At 41.9% G+C, this 24,221-nt stretch overlaps 1 protein-coding gene across 1 annotated transcript in view; it reads right to left on the reverse strand.

Moving 5' to 3' along the window:
• Nucleotides 1–5,797: 5,797 nt before the first annotated feature.
• Nucleotides 5,798–24,221, reverse strand: part of STOML3 (stomatin like 3) — a 111,997-nt gene continuing 93,573 nt past the window's right edge. The window contains exon 8 of the mRNA XM_085621761.1: nt 5,798–7,624. Within this exon, the coding sequence (XP_085477887.1) occupies nt 7,424–7,624 (201 nt within the window). The 3' untranslated portion in view covers nt 5,798–7,423. The remainder of the gene's footprint in view (nt 7,625–24,221) is intronic.

A 24,221-nucleotide genomic window follows, 5' to 3' on the forward strand; every position in this document is an offset into this window, starting at 1 on the left:
TGCAAAACATTTTTTCAGAACTAGAAAGTAGTGTGAATAACAACCCTCTCCTCTCTTTGAGTCTGGTAATCATTGAATGGCACCAATGGAGAGAAAAGTATGTACCTTCTGCAATAGGATGGACAGATTCTCCTTTGACACGTCTTCTACGGCAGGAGGAAAGTGGGATGGGGAGGAAACAAAAGGCTCAACAATCTGAACAATCTGTGAAACCCCTCTGTCAGACATGATAGATTGCCAGCATGGACTGAAATAATGAATTCTGCCTCCCACTGGTTGGATAGGAGTTGTTGAGGATAAACTAATGTTGCTTGGTAGCCATTGCAGCAGAGGGCAAGAAGTTAGAGAACTGCTGCCCTTGCTGTCCTGTACGATGTCTGGTGCCGCAAAGTATGCAGCATCAAAATGGCTGAATGATCTGCAACATCACTTGCTGTAAAGGTTGCCATTGTCTATAGGCGAATCCCCTGGAATACTAGCTAAAGTTATGGAACTGAGTTGGAAAATTGTTTCACATGAGTCACTAGCTCCAAGGCACACACTGTGGCCCTACTTTTCCTAATCCTTTCGAGCGAGGAGTCTACCTTCTCTCCAAAGAGTCTAAACTTATCAAAGTGTATGTCCATCAGGAATGCTTGCACGTTGACAGAAAATCCAGCCTACCTCAACCAGGCATGCCTCTGAAGAATGACACTTGTACCAACTGCTCTGACAATGCAGTCCGTGGCGTCTAGGCCTGTGTGGATAACATATTTCAACCCATCCTGCTCATCATGGACTGTCTTAGCCCAGGATTCCTTAAGGTCTTCTGGGACCAACTGCAATATCTTGCTGGCCATGTACCACAAAGCATGTGTAGATCAGTCCTATAGGCAGACTGTATTTATGGACCACAGTGCCACGCATGCAGAAGAAAACATGTTTGCCAAAAGGATCAATCAGGTTGAACTATATATCTAGCAGATTGGTTGGAAAGGAGTTAGAATTAACCTTAGTGTTTGAAATCCTGAACAATAAGTGATTCTGGGGTAGGGTGACTGGTAAGGAAATCCAGATCTTTGGGCACAAGCCTGTGTCATCTGGCTACTTGTCAACTAATGGGCAGACAAGCACATGGCTTCCAACAAATAGCCGTCAAAGTATCTGTGAGGGCATCATTAAGCGGGAATAATGGCTCCAATGTCACCAGCTCTGGTTGAAGATTCTCCATCAGAACATTTGCCTTAATGTTAATGGAGGGCAACTCCAATTCTAGGACCTCAGCTGCCCCTGTTAACCACCACTGCAAATGAGGCAGTTTGCTCAGTTATTGGCCATGTGGTGAGTTCAGCTCTGTTTCAGCAGAGGTGTTAAGGCTATTGGCATTGGCATTTTGTAAGTCAAGGTACAAGGTATCATCAGTTTAATGTCAGGGAAACAGGCCATCCTCCTACCCAACCTCATCAGTATCCTGGAGTGCTTCCTGTTCTGGTACAGGATTAGAATCAGAGCCAAATAGAAAATGGAGCCTCTGCCATTAGTGGCGTTTTGTGAGAGCCGTCAAGTTAGAATCAGGGGGTGCATCACAACTGGTTGTAAATCAGTTATTTTATGGCCCAACAGCAGAGGCCTCAGGTTGAAGTCTGCCATGGGCCTCGGCACTGGGGCATTGATTGGTGCCAGTAAAGCCAGCAGTGGCATCAATGAGGTAGGAACAAACATGAACGCTTGTTCCAGCATTGTTAAAGGTTCATTAACAGATTCCAAGAGGACAGACAGCAACGGGGTGATTTGTGTCTCCTGTGGCTCTGCAGGGCCCAAAGGCACACCAGAGGTAGCCAGAAGCACACTAAAGATTTGTAGTCTAGCTTTATTGAAGTCCTCTATCTGCAGTAGGGTCAACAACGGTCCTGGAAACTCTAGCTCGTTAGAGCCAGTTGAGGTTTTGGTTCTGTAGCCAGAGACCTTGAAGAAGGTCGGCTTAGATTTTGACACCCTCATGCTTTCCATTTGAAACTAGAGTGGCAGGATGGTGTTGAATCCTGCTTCACTTTCTTGTGCTTGCTTTTTGATTTAAGACTACAACTTTCCTGAAGATTTTGTACAGCAACTGGAGCGGTCATGACTGGGCCTGCAACTTGGATCAGGAACGGGATGCAAGGAATGTCTGCAATTTCCATTTAAGCTCAGCAATGTACGGCTTCGCCTCCTGGTCTCTGATCACTTTTGGGTGCATTAGGGGACACTTATCATTCGACTTGGAGACATGATCAGAGCCAAGGCACCAAAGACAGACCCAGTGGGAGTCGAAGACTAACATATGCTTGCAGGAGTCTCAGCATAGCTTAAAGCCTGTCGTTTGTGGTGGGGTAATCCTTTCCTAGCACAATGTCTTGAGAATATTGAGATGGTCAGAAGACTAACAAGTAAGGAGCATAGCTTCAGGATCTGCATTGGAAAGGCACAGAAAGACAGGCATTAACATCAGTACTTGGGGGTGGTGCTGATACACAGCCACACCACGCCACCTACCAGTGCGCAGGCGCACTACTGAAGAATTCTCCAAATCCAGTCTGGCACCTGGGGGATATTCCAAAGGTGAGGAATCTGTGGTTAGAAGTATCCATCAGAATATTTCATTCAAACAGATGAGTTTCAAGTGAATTGCTCCTAGTGCAAGTTTCTGGATGAATCTGTAGTGTATCAGAGGAAAGTTCCGTCCCCAGAGACTCAAATGACAAACGCACAGTTAAATTACATACACTCCAATCACACAAAGACTTTAAGGCGGAGAATCTGGAACACATGCTTCTCTGTGGTATGCATGGAACTTTCCACCCACCTACAGAGGTTATTGGCTGACCACAATCTAATGCATGGTAGTCTGGGAAATAAAAAGTTGTTGGGCGAAAATGCTTAAACCAACCCTGCTCCCTCATCTCCATGTGCAATCTCTGTTTTTCCATCCATCCATTCTGTCTCTCTCTTTTCTCTCTCCAATCACTTTCTTGTTACTTTCCCTCTCTCTCCCTCTCTTTCTCACTCTCCTGAAGCCTTCCTGTCCCTGCTGCAATTAACCCCCAGGAGAGGGGGAAAGTAGCAGAGGCACCAGGAGCAGACGTAGGCTTTAAAAGCCAGCCTCCAACTACTCCAGCCAACCAGGGAAATGCCTACTGAAGTAAAGGCCTCCTGGAGTTTTCTCTTTGATTTACAGTGACTTGGTGATATGGAGGCTCACCAGTGAGAACGTTGATTCTTCATTTTTCAAGTCTTGCACTCTCTCTCTTCTTTTTAGTGAGGTTTGCATTCTTTGTGCTGGTTTGGAAGCAGGTGGGGGCGGACTGTTCCACATGGAGGTTTGATTAGAGCACAGTGTTGTGTCCCAATGGGTCTTGGCTACACGGATTGATTAATCTGATTTTCGCCTGCAGCAACTTTCACCTTGTATCTACATGGTGTGTTGAGATTTGCCACAAGATGATTCACGCTGCAGAGTGGGCATTGTTTTCTTTGTAGTTGTACAGCATGTTGTGCATGGTGGTTTATGACATCTGGTTGATGGATGATATAGCGCATGGCTACACGACTGAGTTAGCGTATGTTACATGCCTACAGCACATGGACGATGTGGTGAAACGTCCCAGGTTGATGGGTTTTACTTAGCAGCATTCCACCAGGCATTTGTTTTGATGTGCTTATATGGGTATGGCATATTCAGCAGCATGCCGCTCTTTCCCACTTGTCTTCCTGTGCACCCACAACTAGTGTGTGTCACACTTTCCAGGATGCCTCGCTGTTGGACCGACTTTATCCATTGTTGATTTATTCTTGACATTGACCTGCATATGGGCCTTCTCCTCTTCTCATTTAGAGATTGGTATATGCATTCAATGTTTCATTTGGATCCAGATTGGTCTGGTTAGGTAAGATAGCTTTTGTCTTCAGTGTATTTCAACTTGGGAGATCCTCCACTTTGTTGGGAGGACGCTCTGCAGGATCGGTGATATTACACGGTGGCATATGTGTTTTATATTTTATCTCTAGAGTGGTGCAACACTTTACACTCCGGAGAAGACAATGTGCTGAGTTATCTGCTTGTGCATTTTAGGTACTATTCTTTTTATGCAGCAAGATCAGCAAATGATTTGGATTGATCTGCTTATCAAGGGGTCTTTGTTCTTCATATGAATATTATGTCCAGAAGATGGTCTGGTAGATGGATAGCATCAAAGACTGAAACGTCAACGTATCAACCCATTTTCTGTCTAGCTAATGTTAAAAAAGCTTTGTTAGAGGAATTTTAGGTCTAATATATAGGCCAGTTTCCCTCACAGTTATTATATGAAATGGGTTATAGTACATTGTTGGTTAGGACAAATTATTTGATGTGAATTTGGTTTTCTGTGGTCAATGTACATGAGATACGCTTGAACCCTTAACTACCTATTGTGGATCATAAATACACAATACAAGAAATATACCCGGTTTTGTTGAGATGAATTCCTTGTTGACTTTATTGAATATAGGATAATTAATTTCTGACGTCCCAATTAGGGCATCCAACAGTAGTAATGAAATATCATGAAATTGCTCTTTAAGTAAAATCCCTTGAAGCTCTCTTTACCTGATAATTTCTGTTACCCAAGCCCACAAGGGTAGATTAGGTTGCCCACATTTTGATAATAATATGATTCGGACAACAGGCATATATTTTTTACTCTTTAGGGGACTCCTGGATTCCAACATAGGCATCCGCACCAGGACCGGCTCTAGGGCGGTGCAATCGGTGCCATAGCACCGGGCGCTGACTTGGGGTGGAGGGCGTTATTTTTACAAGTATATTATCATCTTAGAAGCACCTGCTGCAGCGTTCCTGGCCTCTAGCATTTTTCAGGCATCAATTAAAATGTCAAGATCACTCCGGTGATTAATCGTCTTCCTGGAAAGAGACTGGAGTTTTGTCTAGTGGAAGTTTGACTCGTCCTAAGGTAGAGCAGAGGGTTAAAATGCCTGCTGCTAAGAACGTGTAACATGCAGATAAAAAAAACTGCATATAATGTATATAGGTCAGTGGGTTACTGCTTCAGTAAGAGAACTCCTTTTGTTACTTGTCGTTTGTAAGTCAAAATCCTGATATAGAACATTGAGCTATTAATCCTACGCTACACCTTGTAGTCCTGTCTGATGAAACATTTCCTGTAGACTGATTTACACACATATGATTGTCTCTGTGCAACGTGTGTGTGATGTAAAGTGCTCTGACACCTTAAACTGGTATGAGTGGCGCTATAAAACTAAATGATTCTGAGAGGCAGTGGTTATGGAGACTTGAGGGGCACTGTTAAAGGGTGAAAGCGAGGGAATCCGTGGCAGAGGTGGTCATTGGGTAAAAAACGACTTGGGTCTTTCATCACATTGATGATAGACACCTATATGTGCTTACCCTCTTGAACTACACACACCTTTCTGCAGACTGAATGGTGCAGGGTTCTAGAACAGTTTTGCAGGATGTAGCTTTGCAGTTTGTACAGCCGTGCTTCAAGATTGCCATGGACCTCATGGAAGGCAACGAGAATGGTTCACGGCTGTATCAAAATGAAGCGGTAATTCAGGATCAGGGGACCTCCAGGTTACTTTCGTGTGTTCACACTGACAGTGATTGTGGTTATGAACCCCCTCAAACAATGACCAAATTGCTTACATTCGAGTACACATATTCTACAAACAGTACATTAAACAGCTCCACTTCGAGTGAGACTATGCACGATCTCCTGCAGGGTATGTTGTATCTTTATGCTATCCTTGAAGCACATTGACATTTTGTATTGATTTCAGAGTCTTTTATTTCAATATTTACAGGTCACGTTAAGTAAGGCTTGTTAATAACACAGGCAGAATAATAGAGCACAAAATCCATACACTACATCTTTGGTGGACAATCATAGGTCTTGCATAAGAGTTAGGAAGTAACACCAAAACCTCTGATTTACAGACAATTTGGTAAATCTGAAAGATATTGGAATGCCCTCTATAATGAATTCTGCTCCATATTGTGCCCTTCATAAGGATATCAAAGGATCTTCTACCACAACCCAATTCTGAAACAGGGCAATAATCTTTAATTAGGACTGCTATTAGTTATGCCTTCAGCAGCGTTCTTTTAATCCAAGTGCATTAACATATGTTAAAATCCATAGTTTTTATTGCTAGCAGCATTTTATATATATATATAAAACATTTGTATTAATAAATGTCTTCCCATTTTCAGTCACTTTTCCATATTCATTGAGAACAAATTGTACAGCTTGTGGTTGTACTAAAAACGGGCACAACAAAATTATAAAAAAACTTCTGGCATCTGAAAAGAATGCGGTGAACTCTATTTTTGGTCAATTTCACTTTAAGTAAAATAATTCATTGAACCATCATTTATTCCAGAACATAATGTCATTCTGCATAAATAACATTACATCTTTAGCCATCCATCCATAACCATCCCAAGTCGGAAGTACTACATAAGATATAAAATTGATATTTATATTGTGAATTTATAACTCAAATATATAATATATATGCATGCATTCATATATATAGCATACATGCAGATAGGCAGAGTGTGATATTCTATTTATTTACCACTATTGAGTTTGCGAGGGGCCATGAGGTGAAGCCTCGAGAGGGTCGTGATCCCGTTCCCTCTACTGAACAAGGTAAATTTAGCTTCAGTGCATCTGCAAACGTTTTATGCAAATACATTGTTTCATGTGTACGTGTAATAAAAAAGATATTTAACAAAAAACATTATGCAAATGTTAAATATGTGTAGTGAGGTAAAATGACATTGGCCTTGTGACCATTAGGAGAATTGTTTGTGTGTGAAAAGTAAGTGTAATATTCAATCTGTAATCAGGACACAGTGTTCATCTCATGTCAAGCTTGCTCTATTGTGTTTAAATGGAGCTTCATCTTTGCGCGGTCATAAATCTTGTGACTGTGCGTTTCATACTACAGTTGCTCTAACTACCATGCGTTATTAGAGCACATGGATTTTCACTGCCATGGCATAAATACAAATCTTTATAGAGAGTGACTGTACTACGAAATCGATTTTTGCAACAGTTAGTCGTTGACACTCTGAAATAAATTGGGGAAGATTTTGCATAATTGGACTCCTTCGACCTGTTATGAGAAATTATATGACGAGATACTAAGACACCCATATTGGACAAAAAAAATATTTAAATCTCTTGTTCACAGTATTTGCAAATGAACGGCCCTTCTACACTACTTCTTAAAAATCTCCCAGAGTATTCAATCCCTGCATACAAACGTCCAGCCACACAAACATATTTGCTTTACCATTCTCACAGCATCAGTACCAAAACACAAGCTGCATCTACAAAAGGCTAGGCCTAATCAAGGCCTCTGGTGGCTTCTTTTGGGACTATGCCTGCTTCCTCGCTTGGGCAAAGCCCTGCAACATATCAATAGGAAGAGGGAAAATGATGGTGGAATTGTTTTCTGTGGCTACTGTCGCCAGGGTTTGCAGGTAGCGTAGCTGCAGAGCCGCGGGGGACTCGCTGATCACGAGGGACGCCTCCTTGAGCGCGCGGGAGGCGTTCATCTCTCCTTCTGCTGAGATGACCTGAAACAGAGATGTCACAATCAGCCACTAGTCAGCCGAGATTGCCCAACTTCACCGCTTGCATATGAAAGACAACGCATATACAGTAGGCACAAAGCAGAATTGGGACGTTTTTACAGAAATACTACAGTATAATTTCAGTGTTTTTCAAAGAACTACATTTTGTGTCTTCAATGGATGTTTTCAATAGTACAGTGCAATAAATCCAGTTTTTTGCTTGAATTCTTAAATACTCCAACTTCCACTGAGCAGAAATAACAATCAGAACGAAGAAACGTTGCAAGCAATTGCTGAAACAGGCTGCAAAGATACATTTCCAATATTTATTTAGGGACAGAATAGGCTAAAGGGAAATAACATGATGCGAGGGTGTTGCATCTCACACCTGTGTTGATTTCACTGGGTGTCAGAACAGTGATTGCTCCCCAACTCGAGTAGCGAAATATTATCAAATTACTAAGGAATTTTAGGTCTGGCCTAATAACAGCTTTACTTGTGGGCCAGCCTCATGTAATAAAAATGTTGAATAAAACAATATATCTATCTTTATAATTTTCTTCCTCTCTCTATCTCTCTATATATATATATATATATATATATATATATATATATATATATATATATATATATATATACACACACACATACATATACACACACATACATATACCCACACATATATATTTGGGATTGTGTTTCCATAGCAAATGCATTTTGTGTGTTGCTAATAACTTTGGTGCCGCTTTAACGACTCTCCTGAGACTTTCCCCCAAATGTGCCACTTTTTTTACTAGTTTGCGCATGAGAAGTCTGAGGGTGATCCATCAAGTGGGGGGCGAGAAAAAGGATGGGGGGGGGTCCCAAAACGTGTTTTCCCCCATTAAAATTTCCATAGGAACCTTAGACAATGGATTTACACCAACTTTGGCAAAAAAGCTAGACCTTGGTCCAGAAAGAGTGTTTTTTTTGTTATTTAGGGTCAATCCGTTCAGTAGTTTTTGAGCAAATAATGCTAAAAAAAATTGTATATCTAGGGACACGGAGCCTCCATGGATCCAAGAGATCACGTGGCCCCCTACTCGAGCCTAATAAGGCCCAGGGGATTTCATCCCCTCGGGACACCATTTTAATATAGGGGTGGGGCTGCGTACGGCCCCACTACCCAAGCCTAAAAAGGGGCCGATTGAGCTTAATTAGGCCCGGTGTCTCCCTCATCCAGGGAAAAAATTTGAGTGGGAGGGGGGCTGCATGGCCCCCCTCGCCAAGCCTTAAAAAGGTCCTGGAGAAACCATCCCCCAGGGCGTTACTTTAATTAATAGGGAGAGCACAGAGCAGCCGCCCTCCCTGAGCCTTTAAAGGCCCCAGGGATCCCATCCCCTGGGGCCGGCTCACTTACTGTGACATGGGAAGCCCGCCCCTGAGTCACAGTAGGTTCTTGTGCTTTCTCCCATCTGGTGGGAGCATTTTTAAATCTATAAAGGCTCTTGTACAGGGGCCCCTTTCCTTTTTATTTACATTTCAGCACCAGGGGGTGGGGTTCCATGGACCTAATTAGGCTCAGGGAGGGACGCTGTGTGCCCCCCTCTCTTTATTAATTACTGGGCTTTTTCTAGGCTCGGGAGGGGGCAACGCAGCCCTCCTCTCCTTTTTTATTATATTTTGCACCAGAGGACGTGATGGCGAGTAGCAAGAAAGCTTAGAGGGGGGGGGGCACACGCCCCTTCACTTGTTTAATTGTATCTGACCCCAAGGAATGGAGTCCCCGGGGTCTAAAGAGGCTTGGGGAGGTGGGCCATGTTGCCCCCGCCTCATTTTTCCTTTTTTTTTTTGGCCAGAGTGGATGGGGTTCCCAGAGCATATTGAGGCTTGGAGAGGGGGGCTGCATCCTCTCCTTTTTTAATATATATATGTTTTGTCCCCAGGAGTGGGGGTCCCTGAGGCCCAAAGGCCCGACTTACACCATGACTCCAAAGGCTGTGCATTACATGGGATTGGCAGTCAGGGGTGGTGGGGAGGGGGGCTAGTTGGATGCCTTTAGGTGAGTTTCCCACAGGGCCTGGACGCAGTAATTATAACTCGTGCCCTAAGGTAACTATAACTCGCGCCCTCGCAACTCACTGCTAATTATTCCACATATTATACCACTCATAGCATCGTCTATGACATCACTGAAAATATCACTGCATCATTTGCAGTGAAAAAATTGATGAGAAAACTGTGCATGGCGGGGGTGCGAGTTATAGTTACCCAAGGGCACACAAGCCAAGGAGAGAGCACCAGGAGACCAGGCAGAGGACAGGTCTGGGAAAGGAGCAGCAAAACCAAGCTCCCCACCACAACAATCATTTAGAGGCCCGGAAGAAATGCTTCTGGTGGTTAAGTTTGCCACCAGAAGCAAAACAAGACCAATACTTTAGAAACTGTGTCTATGAGGCTGGAGAAAAGAGCCCTTAAAGCCTGGTCCTCTGGTGAACCAAATGGAGAACAAAGCATGTGGCACTCTGCCGTGAATGATCAAGCTCCCTGGAATTGGTGAATTTTTAGAGAGAATCATCCTTGGCACCAGGGATCCAATCCATTAGGGCCCAACGCAAGCATCCCCCAGGACTCACAGATGTTGCCCACCCCTGTGCCTGTATCTCGGTGCATCAGATCAAATAACAACAAGGTGATGGATGGAATGCTTGAATTAATCTCACATTACAGTCTATGGTGTTTCGCCTACCATGCTACTCTAGACAAAGGCTGGCCTTATGCAAATCCGTACTGACCCAGCTCCTCATGGAAACATTCCAAACTGCCTGGCGAGGCCTCTTCCAGAAAGGACCACAAGCAACCCTGCTTAGGGTTTATAGTAGGTGTAACTGGAGTCCTATGGCACAGTGAGCAAAGTAGCAAAGTCTGGGCATTTCCTAGAACGTAGACTGTCAACTGCAACAACGATGTGCTAGATGGAATGCTTGGATTACTCTCAGCCACTAGGAATTGCTCAGGCCGCATTCCAGTCCATCTTTTTTCACCCACCATGCCACTCTTGACAAATGCCTCTATTAGGGGGCACAAGGCACTCTGGCCCACTGCCCCCTACTCGATCAGACAGGAGGGACTAGAGCTGTTCCTGCCTGCAGGCTGGAGCCGAAAAGAACATTGCTGGCTCCCGCTTATGGCAGGAGTACAAACGAATGTTGCCAGCTCCTGCAATGGCTGAGTACAGATGTGGGGAGCCAGCAGGGGCTGCGGGCTGTTGGGCTCCCGCCCAATTCCACATACAAAATTTGCACCGTGTTGGAAAGGGTATCCAGTCATGTAAAGGAAAGTGCAGTTTGAGGCAGCTGATTTAAAAGTAGTGGTGAATCCCATTAATCAAATATTCAAACTCCGGGGCCGAGGAACACTTCCATAAGCCCACACAATGGCTCATTATTATGCATTTCTTTGCTCGTGGTGTCCCAGGAATGGCAGGAACACCACCAATGGTTCTGTTTGGATGCTGTAGGTGTGCCAGGAACATGGCAGTCCCCAAAAGGGTTCCTCAAATGTTTTTGGCCAAATCACCCTATGTCTCCTGGGGGTCTGTGTTCATGATTTCTGGGAGAGGTTTGGCATTAATTTAAGCACTCTTGGAGCTGTTGGTTGGCCCCAAAGCTGCAGTAACAACATTGTTATATAAAGCCTCTGGGACATGTTTATTAGTTTTGAAGCCCATTATATTGTGACATTGCATCTAGTATAGGTGAGGGCATTGTGGTTTAAGGTTTCAGGACCCACTAGGGGTGTAACGAGTTATAAGGGCATCACCAAAGGCATTTCCATCGACCTGATTGTATATATTTGTAATTAATGCATGCTATTTAGTAGTGTGTGTGTGTAAAAAAATAACTTTTCCTTTGAGAAGAAAAGCAGTGACTGGATAATGACATTTTAGGTGTAGTTGCTGTGTACCAGAAAGTTGGGGTTACTATTCCACACCCCTCCCCTGAGTAGGTCTTGTACTGCTCTGCTTAAGTATACTGAGAGAGTCAAGTGCTACAATGGGGAACTGGCTTGCCAGTATAAAGAATCTTGTGGACTTATTACTCGTGAAAGACTCATATTCTTCTCAACTAATAACCTATTTTCTTATAATGACCTTCAGTGCTTTATATACGTCAAGCAAAGTTTGAAGAGAGGCCTCAAAAATATGATTGTTGTGTGTCTCTAGGCAAGACATTTGTTAATCATAAGCTCAAAGGATAGTAAACGTCTCTGTTTAAAATACAAGTATCTCGCAAAAACATATAAAAATGTAAGCCTGCATAATTCATTTAACTCAGTGCTAATTCCTCACTTATCAATCGAAATATCTGTGGTAATGTGAAAGCAGTTCTCAAAATCTACCTTCAGCAGTAGTCAACATAGTACTTTGTTGTGCAACACAAATTTGTGACCAAGCACAAATTGTGGAATGACCTCCCAGTAAAAGGCTTTTAGTGCCCAGGAAAGAAGGAACTCCACAATCGTAATAAAACTTTAGTTTGGTATTCATTGTAGCCTAAGCATTGCAGCTAATATTGTATAGAAGACTCAACCCCAAGACTACAGGAGAGATTTTGTACTCCAAATATGTTAATTCCTGAACAGGCTTTAACTCTACATCATTTATCATCCAATGTAGATCTTTGGAGACCAATCAAATGTAAACATTTTGTTTGCTACAATTTATCAAACTTTATTTTCTTGCACGAAAAGGATTACATGTACACCTGCCTACATCTAAAGGCTGAGGGGAAAGCTGCAAAATAATATCAACAATCCAAACTCAAAACTACTACCTAATGCTTACCCCCACTCCATATTCACAGGAGAAAAAAGAAACACTATGTTAACTCATTTTAATTAAAGCACACAGAACCTTATGCAGACTCCAGATGATCCAGAATGCAGCAGCCAGACTGATCCTCCACTTACCCAAAAGGACCCACATCTCCCAGCAGCTGAGAGACCTCTACTGGCTCCTCATCTAGAAGAGATGCCATTTCAGGCTTATGACCCACGCCTACAAAGCCCTCCACGACCAAGGACCAGCATACATGAACCACTGCCCAAACTGTCACCAGCCATCCAGAAACCTGAGCTCCGCTCACCTCACCCTTGCACAGACACAGCGCATCTGCTGCTGCAGCAACGGAGGATATTCCTTCTCCCACCTCGCTGCCGCATCCTGGAACACTCTTACCCTCCTCCTTCAAACTTCACCCTCATTTGCGGACCTCAGGAAGGGACTCAAGACCTGGCTCTTCGACTGAGACCCTCAGCCCAGCGCCTGTATACCCTCACGGGTGATAAGTCGCGCTATATAAGAAAGGTTTGATTGGTTGATTCATTGAGAAGAAGACCTTGACAAAGGAACATGGAGAGCCAGAGCGTTAACTGAAGAGTCTTATTCAGCAAAGTTACAGCATGGCTTGCTTGAGCAAGGACGATCCCATGTTCAGAGTGGAACATTTCGTAAATGGTGCAGCTTAAAACGTGAGAATAGAACCGGACAATTGTCCCCCTAATGATGTGAACCAAGGGGTGGTACCAGGCGGATTTTGGTGCAAATAACTGGAAATTGCAGGGTCTGAGAGTAATGACACTTTTCCTTGGACATTGAGAGAGTTAGGCCTCTATTCCCTTTGATTCATGCCGAGTGTGTCTTAGGATAATACTCAAAATTCCCTTGACCCAAGAAGACTCTTGACTGGGCTTCAGAAATGCTGACACCTTCTCTCACATCTCATACTTTCCCATATTTCCCTATGTTTTGCATTTTCTTGAAGTTTGAGATCTGTTAGGGTTTAAACCATCCTCATTCATTTGGACTTTAACTTAGACAATTCTAGATTTTTCTCATGTATAGAAGAGAGGACCAGAAACTCTTCTCTGAGCAACAGATCTTGCTATTGATCTTTTGTATTACTGTGATCGAACATGTTTGTCTAATACTGGTATGCCTAAACTTCTTTACTAGAGTTCCCAGTTGTTAGTCTGTATCTTTATAGTATGATGTGGAGATTTGTGGACCTTAAATTGATTGCTACGTTGTAATAAAGCACCTTAGCTATAGTTACTGATTCCTGGTCTTTATTGTGTAGCCAAATGGGTTACAAGGTTAATTGAAACTGATTGATGTAATGTTAACTCTCATCAGCTCTCAGTGAGGAAAGAAAAGGTTCATCAGAGAACAAATGGTATGAGGTTCGGCACAGAGGGCTAGCACAACTTGGTAGCACATCTGATGGTTTTTCACGGACGTGAGGGAGCTAGGTTGCCCTGTTTAGAAATTGCCCAAGCCCAGTCCAAACGCCCAAAATTCCATGGTTCAGTCGAAGGATTAATGGGGATTCAGCAGTTTGGAAAGTTATCCTTGGTGTGTATTTTACCTTCAGGAGATGCTTTAATCTTAACCTTGCAAACTTTCTTGCCAATACCTGAAAACAATGTTATGAAAGGTGAAGTTGAACATGACTGTATTGATGTTACTGAACTATGCACTAAGCCGATACCGGATATGCCACTACCTGAATCAGATTATGTGATGTTTGTTGATGGCTCCGGCTTACGAGACCATGAAGGAACCCCGAGAACTGCCTACGTAATCTGCCCTCAGGGGTGGTTAAAGCCTCCTGGCTTCAAGGAGTATTTTCTGCACACTTGGCCAAAATGATTGCTCTTACTAAGTCATGCTGTGTTTAAGAAAACTATTCATTGAATGCTAACTCTAAATTGCTTTATGAGTATGTTCACTCTATGGATACTAGGGATTGATACGTCAGCATGCAATTACCTGCATTGGTTGCTGAGGGGATAACATATCATCATCTCCCCTTGACATATGGAGTTACCTGTAGTTTATTGCTGAGCTTATTTTATCGAAAGTGTCTGCAATATTATTACTCAAACCATGACTTAGTGTTTTCAAAAGTTCCTGTGTTGAAGCATTTGAATCGGCAGCCTGATGCTCGAACCTCAGAGGTAGTAGGACATTTCTTTAGACCCACCATGATGTTAGACACAGCTTACCTGCTTAGACTAAACTTAACTTGTTCCTTAACAGGTATAGAAACAAAATACATATATTCAGTAGAAGACAGATGGAGAACTATACTGGCTAAAGCAGCTAATAATGTAAAAGTACCTCAATGGGCCAAAGAGGAACGTGAGCATTATGTTAGTGGGACATTTAACAGCATTAGCTCTAGATTGGCAATATAACAGGAAATTATGCATATTCATTAGAAAGTCCCCAACAGACACAAATTATGTGGGAAACAGCAAATGTTATCATACATTTGGAGTGCGTGGAAATTGGGGATAATATTTGGATTGAGCAGATCCTGTTTTTCATGGAGTTTATTACATTTGTGGAAAAATGCATTTTACAAGTTACTCAAGAGATGATATGGAACATTTTACATAGGGATAGTTTTTCCAAAAACGTATAATGTGGGACAACTTGATGACCCAATATGGTGAGAACATTTGCAGACCAAGAGAGGTGCTAATGAAATCATAGGCGATATCTTTGTTGCTCTAATACCATCTGTAGGAATGATAATGAATTTACATGAGATTATCTTCTAAAACAGCCGTAGGTTTTTTGGTTATAGATAATAAAATGGTTGGAATCAGATCAATGCTTTTACTAAATCGACTTGCATTAGACATCCATCTCGCGGAGGAGGGTGGCGTCCGTCGAATGTTAAAGGTTCAACAATGTTGTACTTACATTCCAGACAAAAGTAAATACTTGAAGAAATACATTAAGAACATTACTGATTAAAAAGAGAGATTTGAAAGGGTTAGAAGCAACAGGTGTTTCGGAAGCAATAGGGAATGGATTTTCTGCTATTGGTAGATGTTTGAAAGCTTAGACAGGGGAATTGTTGAAAGCATCTTGAAAACTTTAGTGATAATTGCTCTTTGCGAATTATTCTTGTTTGTAATGTATAAGGGATGCAAATGTGCACAAGTGAAAAAGGGATTGAAGAGTAAGAGAGCAGACGCAGAACTAGAAAATAAGCAAATCAAATCCTATGATGGAATGACGTTTCTGGAGGAATCCAGAAGAAAGATGATGAAAACAACTAGATTATCATTTGTCTATCTGGCAAAAGATTATTGTTTTAAATTTGATCATTTGATTCAAAATTAGAGGGGAGATTGGAGCAGCATCATTTGACTCCACCTTTACACGTCACAAATGCACCATTCATTTAATATTCTAGAATTGCCCTTCCTAGGCTTGTTTTCCTTTCTGCATAAAATACTGTTTTCCATTTCTGCTTGCATGATGCTTCCCTTGCAGGTATATTTACATACATTGTTCATTTGGGTATAGATACAACACTGTATTAGTGATAGGGAGTTAGCCTAAGAAGAAGGCCTTGACATAGAAACATGGAAAGCCAGAGTATTAACTGAAGCGTCCTATTCAGCAATGTTACAACATGGCTTGGTAGAGCAAGGACGATGTTGTTCCTATGTTGTGTGAGACATTTCGTAAATGTTGAAGTTTAGAACGTGAGAATGGAAAAGGACAATGGAAACTATTATAAAGAGGATTCACACGAATACTCTTTGAAGTGTTTATTTCCAACACCCACCAAATACACAGCAATGACAGCAGGCTTCAGCTCCAACTGTCCCTTAAGTCCCTTGTACACTCTAACCCATGTCATCACATTCTATGACAGAACTACCACTTAAAGGAGAAGCTACAACACATCTTCCCTTTATAGAAATGTAAAAGAACACAAAAGAAGGAATAAAAAGAAGAAAGATAAAATAAGACAGCTTAAGCAAATACATAAGACTTGCAGATACAAAGATAAAAACAACTTATTACCATTAGTACTTTACACAGTAGTCTTGAAGATACAATGGTGGTCTCCTGATTCTGGAACCATAAGTAGATGGAACAGATCGAGTACAATTTCCATTACATTTTGGAACTTTGGGCTGAGACAGGGAATCTCTGTGTCCATTGCCAGAATGGGCACATTTTGACAAACGGGACATACTCCACACATCACCCCCATCAAGCATAACTACATTCCTCATGACTTTAATGATACGCCTTGGACCAAAATACTTTGTACCACCTTTGGGAGACCAAACTGCTTTCTTCACAAACACAAGATCACCAATTTTCCAAGTAGATTCACATACTCCATTTTTCATATCAAACCTACGCTTGTAATTCTCTTGATATTTGTTAAGTCTCCAATTCTTCACAATACAGCCCCTATCTTTCACATTCAACCAAAGAGGATTTACCTTAGAACCAGCTGTTCTTCCCTTTAATTTTTCAAATGGGGAACAACCAGTAACACTATTAGGTGTATTCCTATGTGCCCACAATTTTTATCTAAGGATGGGCTTGAGTGGGGCTCTTCTCTCTAAGGCACTCTGAGCAGAAGCTCTAATTAATCTATTCATACTTTCAACTAACCCATTTGCCTGAGGGGCATAGAGAGCAGTTCTGTGATGTGTGATTGAAAGTTCTTTAAAAAAATCTGTCATTTCTTGAGAGGTAAACTGCACCCCATTATCTGAAACAAGAACATCGGGTATACCTTCACAAGTAAAGGCATCTTTAAGAAATTCAATAATGTTCTTAGTTACCACTGAACCCATACAAGAAGCAGACACCCACTTGGATGTATAATCAACTAGTACGAACACAAACCTTTCAGAGGGAGACAAAGTGTCAAAAGGACCCACAATGTCAACAGCAAGCTTTGACCAAGGACGTTCAGGTATTGCAACAGGAGAAAGAGGAGCAGTCCTAACTTTCCTCGACTTGTCATTTCCTGAACACATCACACAATCCTTGACCACCTCTTCCACTTGACGATCTACTTCAGGCCACCAATAAGACTCTCTAACTCTCGCCTTAGTCAAACTGCGCCCAAGATGACCCTCATGAGCAAGATTGACAATTTTCTCTCTCATACCAACAGGAGGTATAAGTCTATCCCCCCGCAAAAGTTCTCCTTGAAGAATATTCAATTCTTCACGCACATTCCTGAAACCTATTACACAATTCGGAACCAAATTCAAAGAAGGCCAACCATTGACAATGAAATTCATGATGATACTTCTATCTTCATCACCCTCACAACCAGCTTTCCATTCTTCCTTGTCGATAGCTGACTCTTTCACCCAACAAACAGTGCTGTCGAGGCTATTAATCAAACTTTTCTCCAAAGGCATTCTAGATAGGAAATCTGCTGGAATATTCCTTAGACCAGGTCAATATTCCACCGTAAAATTGTATTCCCATAGTCCCTCAACCCACCTTTTAATTCTTGGTGTAGTGCTTTCAACATTCCTACACGAAAACATATGTACAAGTGGTTTGTGATCTGTTCTAACAAGAAAAGGTATACCCCACAAATAAAATCTGAAATGATTGATAGCCCAGTAACAAGCTAAAGCTTCACGCTCTATCACCGAATAGCGCTCTTCCCACCCTTCAAAGGGCGAGAAGCAAAAACAAGCACCTTCTCACTACCATCCACCACCTGTGATAGCACCGCACCCAAACCACGCACACTGGCATCAGTGGTTAAGATGGTCTTTTTTTGAACATCAAAATGTCCCAAGCTTGGCATACCTGCAATTTCTTTTTTTACTTTTTTAAAAGCATCTTCACACTCATCAGACCAATTAAATTCCACTCCTTTTTTAAGAAGAACTCTTAATGGTTGCATAACACACACAAAATGATACACACATTTTGAATAATACTCAGATAATCCTAAAAAGGATTTTACTTGATCTTTGTTCAAAGGAGATGGTGCCTGCAATATTGCTTCTGCTAGATCAACTTTAGGGCTGATGCCCTCCCCAGAAATTGAATGTCCCAGATAGGAAACAGAAGTAACCCTAAATTTACATTTTTCACTTTTCAACGTGAGTCCCCGTTCCTTCAACCTAGACAGAACACGGAACAAAACTTCATCATGTTTATCCCTATCCTGACCATGGACAAGAATATCGTCCTGAAAAAATAAGACAGAATCAATGCCATTCAAAACATTCTTCATCACTCTTTGAAAACAAGCTGCAGCACTTGCTAACCCGAAAGGCATACGAATAAATCTATATGCACCTAAAGGGGTTACAAATGATGTAAGATGTCTGGATTCTTCATTTAACAAAATCTGATGGTATGCCGCAGATAAATCCATTACACTGAATAAACTGGCACCTCCCAATTTTGATAATGCCTCATTGATATTAGGTAAGGGTTGTCTGTCTGCCCAGATGCAGTTGTTTAAGCTTCTCAAGTCCACACACATCCTGATCTTTTTTCCATTATCTTTCGGGACCAAAACTTTGGGAGCCAACCATTCAGACGACTATCTCCTCAATTACCTGCAGGCCTAGAAGCCTATCAATTTCCTCCTGTAAGGGTTCCAACATAAGGTTGGGAACCTTCCTTACTTTGTATACAATCGGTGTTGAATTTTATTTTTAAATTATTTTATGGTTAAAACCATTGAGACACCCAAGCTTTTCACTAAAAACTTCAGGAAACTTCCCCAAAATATCTTGAACATCACTCTGTTGTGAAACTAGCATAACTTGGTTTGGTGCATTGGGGTTCAGAATGATGCCAAGGTCCCTTTGATGACGCCAACCCAACAAGTTATCTCCTTGTTTTGCAACATAAATCTTTCCTACTGTTTCTCTACCTTTAAACACAATAGGATGAATTGAATAACCAATTAAATCAATTTTCTGCCCACCATAACCCACCGGATTGATGTCAAGTGACAAAAGTTTTACATCACAAGAGCCAAAAGTGGAATACCAGAACTTATCGCTCAAAAGAGTATAAAGTGAACCAGAATCGGCTAATACAGGAACACATTTAACCCCAATGTACACATCACATAAAGGCATGTTAACATCTCCAATGTCTACTGTTTTCTCATTATTCACAGATTCAACCTTACTATCTGTGATACAATATATTGCTAATTGAGAGAATTGATCAGCATCACTTAACATATTCACTTTGGTATTCCTACACATACGAGCATAGTGACCTTTTTTCCCACAGCTTCTGCAAATGGTACTTCTAGCAAAACAATTTGGATAATTCTGTCCATGGTTCTGACTGCCACATCTGGGACATTTAAACTTATTCTCTTTATTAAAACTGAAATTAGACTTCTGTTTGTCCAATTTAATGGCAGGCTTATCTTGATTGGTATTTGCTTTACCAACCAGTGCAACAGGTGTTTCGCATGACGCGCCTTCTTGGTCCACTTTATTGACACTGGACATAGGAACAGAGGAAGATGTGCCACTTCGCATCTCTTTGACCCAAAAAGAAGTGTGTTCAATACTTTCCACAATCATAATGGCGTCTTTAAGATTGGGGTTTTTTTATAGTAATTTTTCCTGGACTTTTGGATCATTGGTGCATCGTACCAGTTGATCACGGATGAGAGAGTCAGATAATTGTTCAAACTCGCAAGTCTGTGCCAAAGACTTTAACGCTGCAACATAGTTCCCTACCCTCTCTCCTTTGGCTTGCACACACATGAAAAATTTGTGTCTTTCTATAACCACATTTATACGAGGTCCAAAATGACTCTGCAATTGCAATAGAGTCATTTCATACACATCATTAGGTTCACCTGCACCTCTGCCTATTGGTATAGGATCTAGACTGTCGTAAATATTCCTTCCTTCTGTACCCAGGTTGTGAAGTAGTATGGCTTGTTTCCTAATTGCAGAAAACTTTTCAACACCAATTGCCAATAAATATCGAGTCAAAACGTGGTTTCCATTTTTTCCAGGGAAGTACAGGTTCACCTCGTTCACTTAAGAACTGTGGTGGTTGACTCATGCCGCTTGCCGACGCCATGTCTGGATGTTTTGGAACTGAGGTTCTTTGTTCCCCGAACTATATAATCTCTGTTGAAAGTAATAGGTTTGAAATATTTTTTTTCATGCAGGACTTCTGTGGTATAACTAAACTTGTCGACAAATTCCCCTTTTTTTTTTTTGGGTGAATTTCCTCAACTAGCACTTTCTAGACATGAAATGATGAGATTGTGAAAAGATTTATGTTTAAAGTTACTTGCACTCTCGTAATCTCATCACCAATAATTTAAATGAAGAGAGAAAAAAAAAAACAAGAATGGTGCCAATTTCAATCCTTCCTGAATTCCACAGAATTTGCATCAGGAACCAACATTATATAATGTACTCTTCACGCTCCATTATTTCCTTGTGAAACGCTTTTAAACGTTGAGCCAGCACACAATCCTTTGATGAATAAAGGCTTCACACTATATTTCCTCTGTCTCTGTTTACGATGACTTCCAGCACTGAAACACTCTAAAACATTAAACGAGTGTATGAGTCATCCGCATTCTTTGCACAGCTGCTCATTATCATAATGGCCACACGCGCGGACTTCTTCACCTTGTTTGTTCAGATTCCAAATTCCAAGCTGACTCGGCCCATTAACATTTTCTGGCTCACAGGCCTCACGCGCTGACTTCCTTCGCCTTTGTTTGCTAATGCTTCACGAGCAAGCTGCTGTCATCTCGCGCTCTACTAACGCGTGTGTATTTCACCTCGCGCTTCTGTTTAAACAATGCGTGTTTATAAAACGATGAGGCTAATTTCTAAAAAAAAAATGAATCCAGCCTCACAAAATATATATTTGCCAATCTTAATTCTTTTCTCAAGAAGAAAAAAAAATAACGCAGGCAGCCCTCCAACTCCGAAAAGGATTAAAGACAGACCTTTCTCTTTTCCTTCTCACGCTCTTCAGGGGCACGCTGGGTTCCTTGGTGGGTGTTTCCTCTAAATCGTCGCCAGTATTATAAAGAGGATTCACACGAAGACTCTTTGAAGTGTTTATTTCCAACACCCACCAAATACACAGCGATGACAGCAGGCTTCAGCTCCAACTGTCCCTTCAGTCCCTTATACACTCTAACCCATGTCATCACATTCTATGACAGAACTACCACTTAAAGGAGAAGCTACAACAGAAACCCTGATGATGTGATCTGAGGGGCGGTACCCGAGTGATTTTGGTGCAAATAATTGGAGTGGTGAACAACCTTTACAACGCAACTGTTACAACGCACTACACTTACAACTAAATTTTTACAACGCAACATCCACTACAACGCATTCCATTACATAGCATGACACTACAACGCATGTTTAAAAACTACCTTTACAACGCATTCCATTACATCGCATACTACCTTTACAACGCATACCATTACAACGCAATCCAACACTTACCCTACTGTTGCACCCCCTGGAGTTAGAATAGTAATTTTTACCCCTATACTATGCGTTGTAATGGTATGCGTTGTAAAGGTAGTATGCGATGTAATGGAATGCGTTGTAAAGGTAGTTTTTAAACATGCGTTGTAGTGTCATGCTATGTAATGGAATGCGTTGTAGTGGATGTTGCGTTGTAAAAAATGCGTTGTAAGTGCATGCATTGTAAAAGTGTGCGTTGTAACGACATACATCCAATTGGAGTCCATACTGTCTGAGAGTAATGTTATGTTAAAATATTTGTAAAGTGCATGGCTGCCCTAGCAACTGGGCACCCCAGCCCTAGTCCACGGAGATGAAACAGCGAAAGGAGCAGAGGACTAGATCGAGAACAACCAAGTCTTCATGCCCCTTTTGAAAGCCCTAATAGACAGAGGTAGCGTAATCCATAGGGCGAAGGGCTTTTGCAGAGATAGAGCAGCCTCCTGCCCTCACTCTTCTCACCCGAGGGACATGAGCTAAATGTAGCTTAGCAGACCCCAAGGCTGGGGGGGGGACATAAGGATTGAGCAGATTGGCTGAACTGGGGGACCCTGATGAGTTAGATTTTTGTGGGTGATACATATGGTTTTAAAATGAATTTTTTGCTCCACTGGGAGCCAGTGCAACCTATGGATAAAGCCAGAGATAGAACTTGATTTAGGAAGGGTGAATAAAAGCTGAGCTGCAGCATTCTGGGCTATCTGAAGTCTTTTTATCGCTGTCTTATTGGAACCCGAAAACCGCACATTGCAGTAATCCAGCCTAGAGAGTATGGTAGACTGGACAATCATCTGGAGAGTGTGTGAGTCAAAGAATACCAGAATGGGTTTTAAACCACATAGGAGTCCAAAGCAAAAGCCTACCACCAATTTTGCTTGGGCTTCAAAAGACAGAGCATTGTTGACCCAGACACCAAGATTCCATACTGCTATTTTGGGCTGCGGGGGTAAACCTAGTACGCAAGGCCACCAGTGCTCGCTCCACATATGGGAATCTCTCCCTAAGAGAGGGATTTTAGATTTCCTGGAACTGAGCTAAAGGCAATTTGCAGTCATCCACTGGGCAATGGCCTTCATGTCCTCTTGGAATTTGACTAAGTACTGCGTAGAGTTATTAGCAAAGGAGACCATCAATTTGTATCGCCAGCATAGGATACTAACGTGGTATTACGTGATTTTGATGTCTGGGCTAAAGGGAGAATATAAATATTGAATAAGGTAGGACTCAAAGCGGAGCCCTGGGGGACCCCATAGTATAGCTTTTGCATCTGAGACTGATAGGGAACGGAAATAATCTGAAAACATCTATCCACTAAAAAAAAAGAGGTGAACCAAGTCAGTGCCGCTTCCCCAATGCCGATTTCCTGAAGACGATGCAGCAGTATCTCATGTGAAACAGTGTCAAACGCGACACTCAGATCAAGCATAATCAAGGAGGAGGATTCTCCCTTGTCCAAGGTGTCGCACAGGTGCTCTGTGACCGCTAGCAGTGCGGATTCGGTGCGGTGTTGAGCACTGAAGCCATTTTGAGAAGAGGCCAAGATCTGATTAGCCCCCAGAAAATTAGCTAGAATAGCATCAATATGTGATTCAGTGATTTTGGCCAGAAAAGGTAGAAGAGGGATGGGGTGGAAATTTTCAGGCTTGGAAGCATCCAATATGGGCTTTTTTAGTAAAGGAATAACTTTAGCATGTTTCACATAGCTGGTACTGAGGCTGACGATCGTGACAGATTAATCAATCCCAGGCAGGGAGCAGACAATCCTGAAACTTAAGAAAAAGGTTGAGCCTATGTGGGTCATCAGGAGAACCGGATTTTACTTTTATTGCAGAGAATCAGAAGGTCTTCAAAGGACAGAATGGGTAAGGCATGTAGGAGTGTGGGAGGATGGCTAATAGGCAGCTCCGAGGGGCAGTGCTTAATGTCCGACCCAAAATTCTCATAGATCTGTTCTATTTTCCTAATAAAATATTTGGCTAATTCATCAAGCCCTTCAGGAGGGAGAAAATAATTTTAGAGGGGTTATTACTGTTTTTTATTTTGTCCGCAAAATATTCAGCTCTTGACTTCCAAATTTGTTTGTTGCATGACTTGATAGGCTCTCTGTATCACATTTTAGCTGTGGGCTCATAGGAGCATCTCCAAGCACGTTCTAGGACCTTGCAGTTTTTCTTAACTAAGGTCAAAGATTTACTGAACCAAGGGTTGGCCTGAGTTCTATTACTTTGTGTTTGCTTTGCTGGCATACAGCTGTCTAAGG

Source organism: Triturus cristatus, chromosome 8 (assembly GCF_964204655.1).
Source record: "Triturus cristatus chromosome 8, aTriCri1.1, whole genome shotgun sequence".
NCBI lineage: Eukaryota > Metazoa > Chordata > Amphibia > Caudata > Salamandridae > Triturus > Triturus cristatus.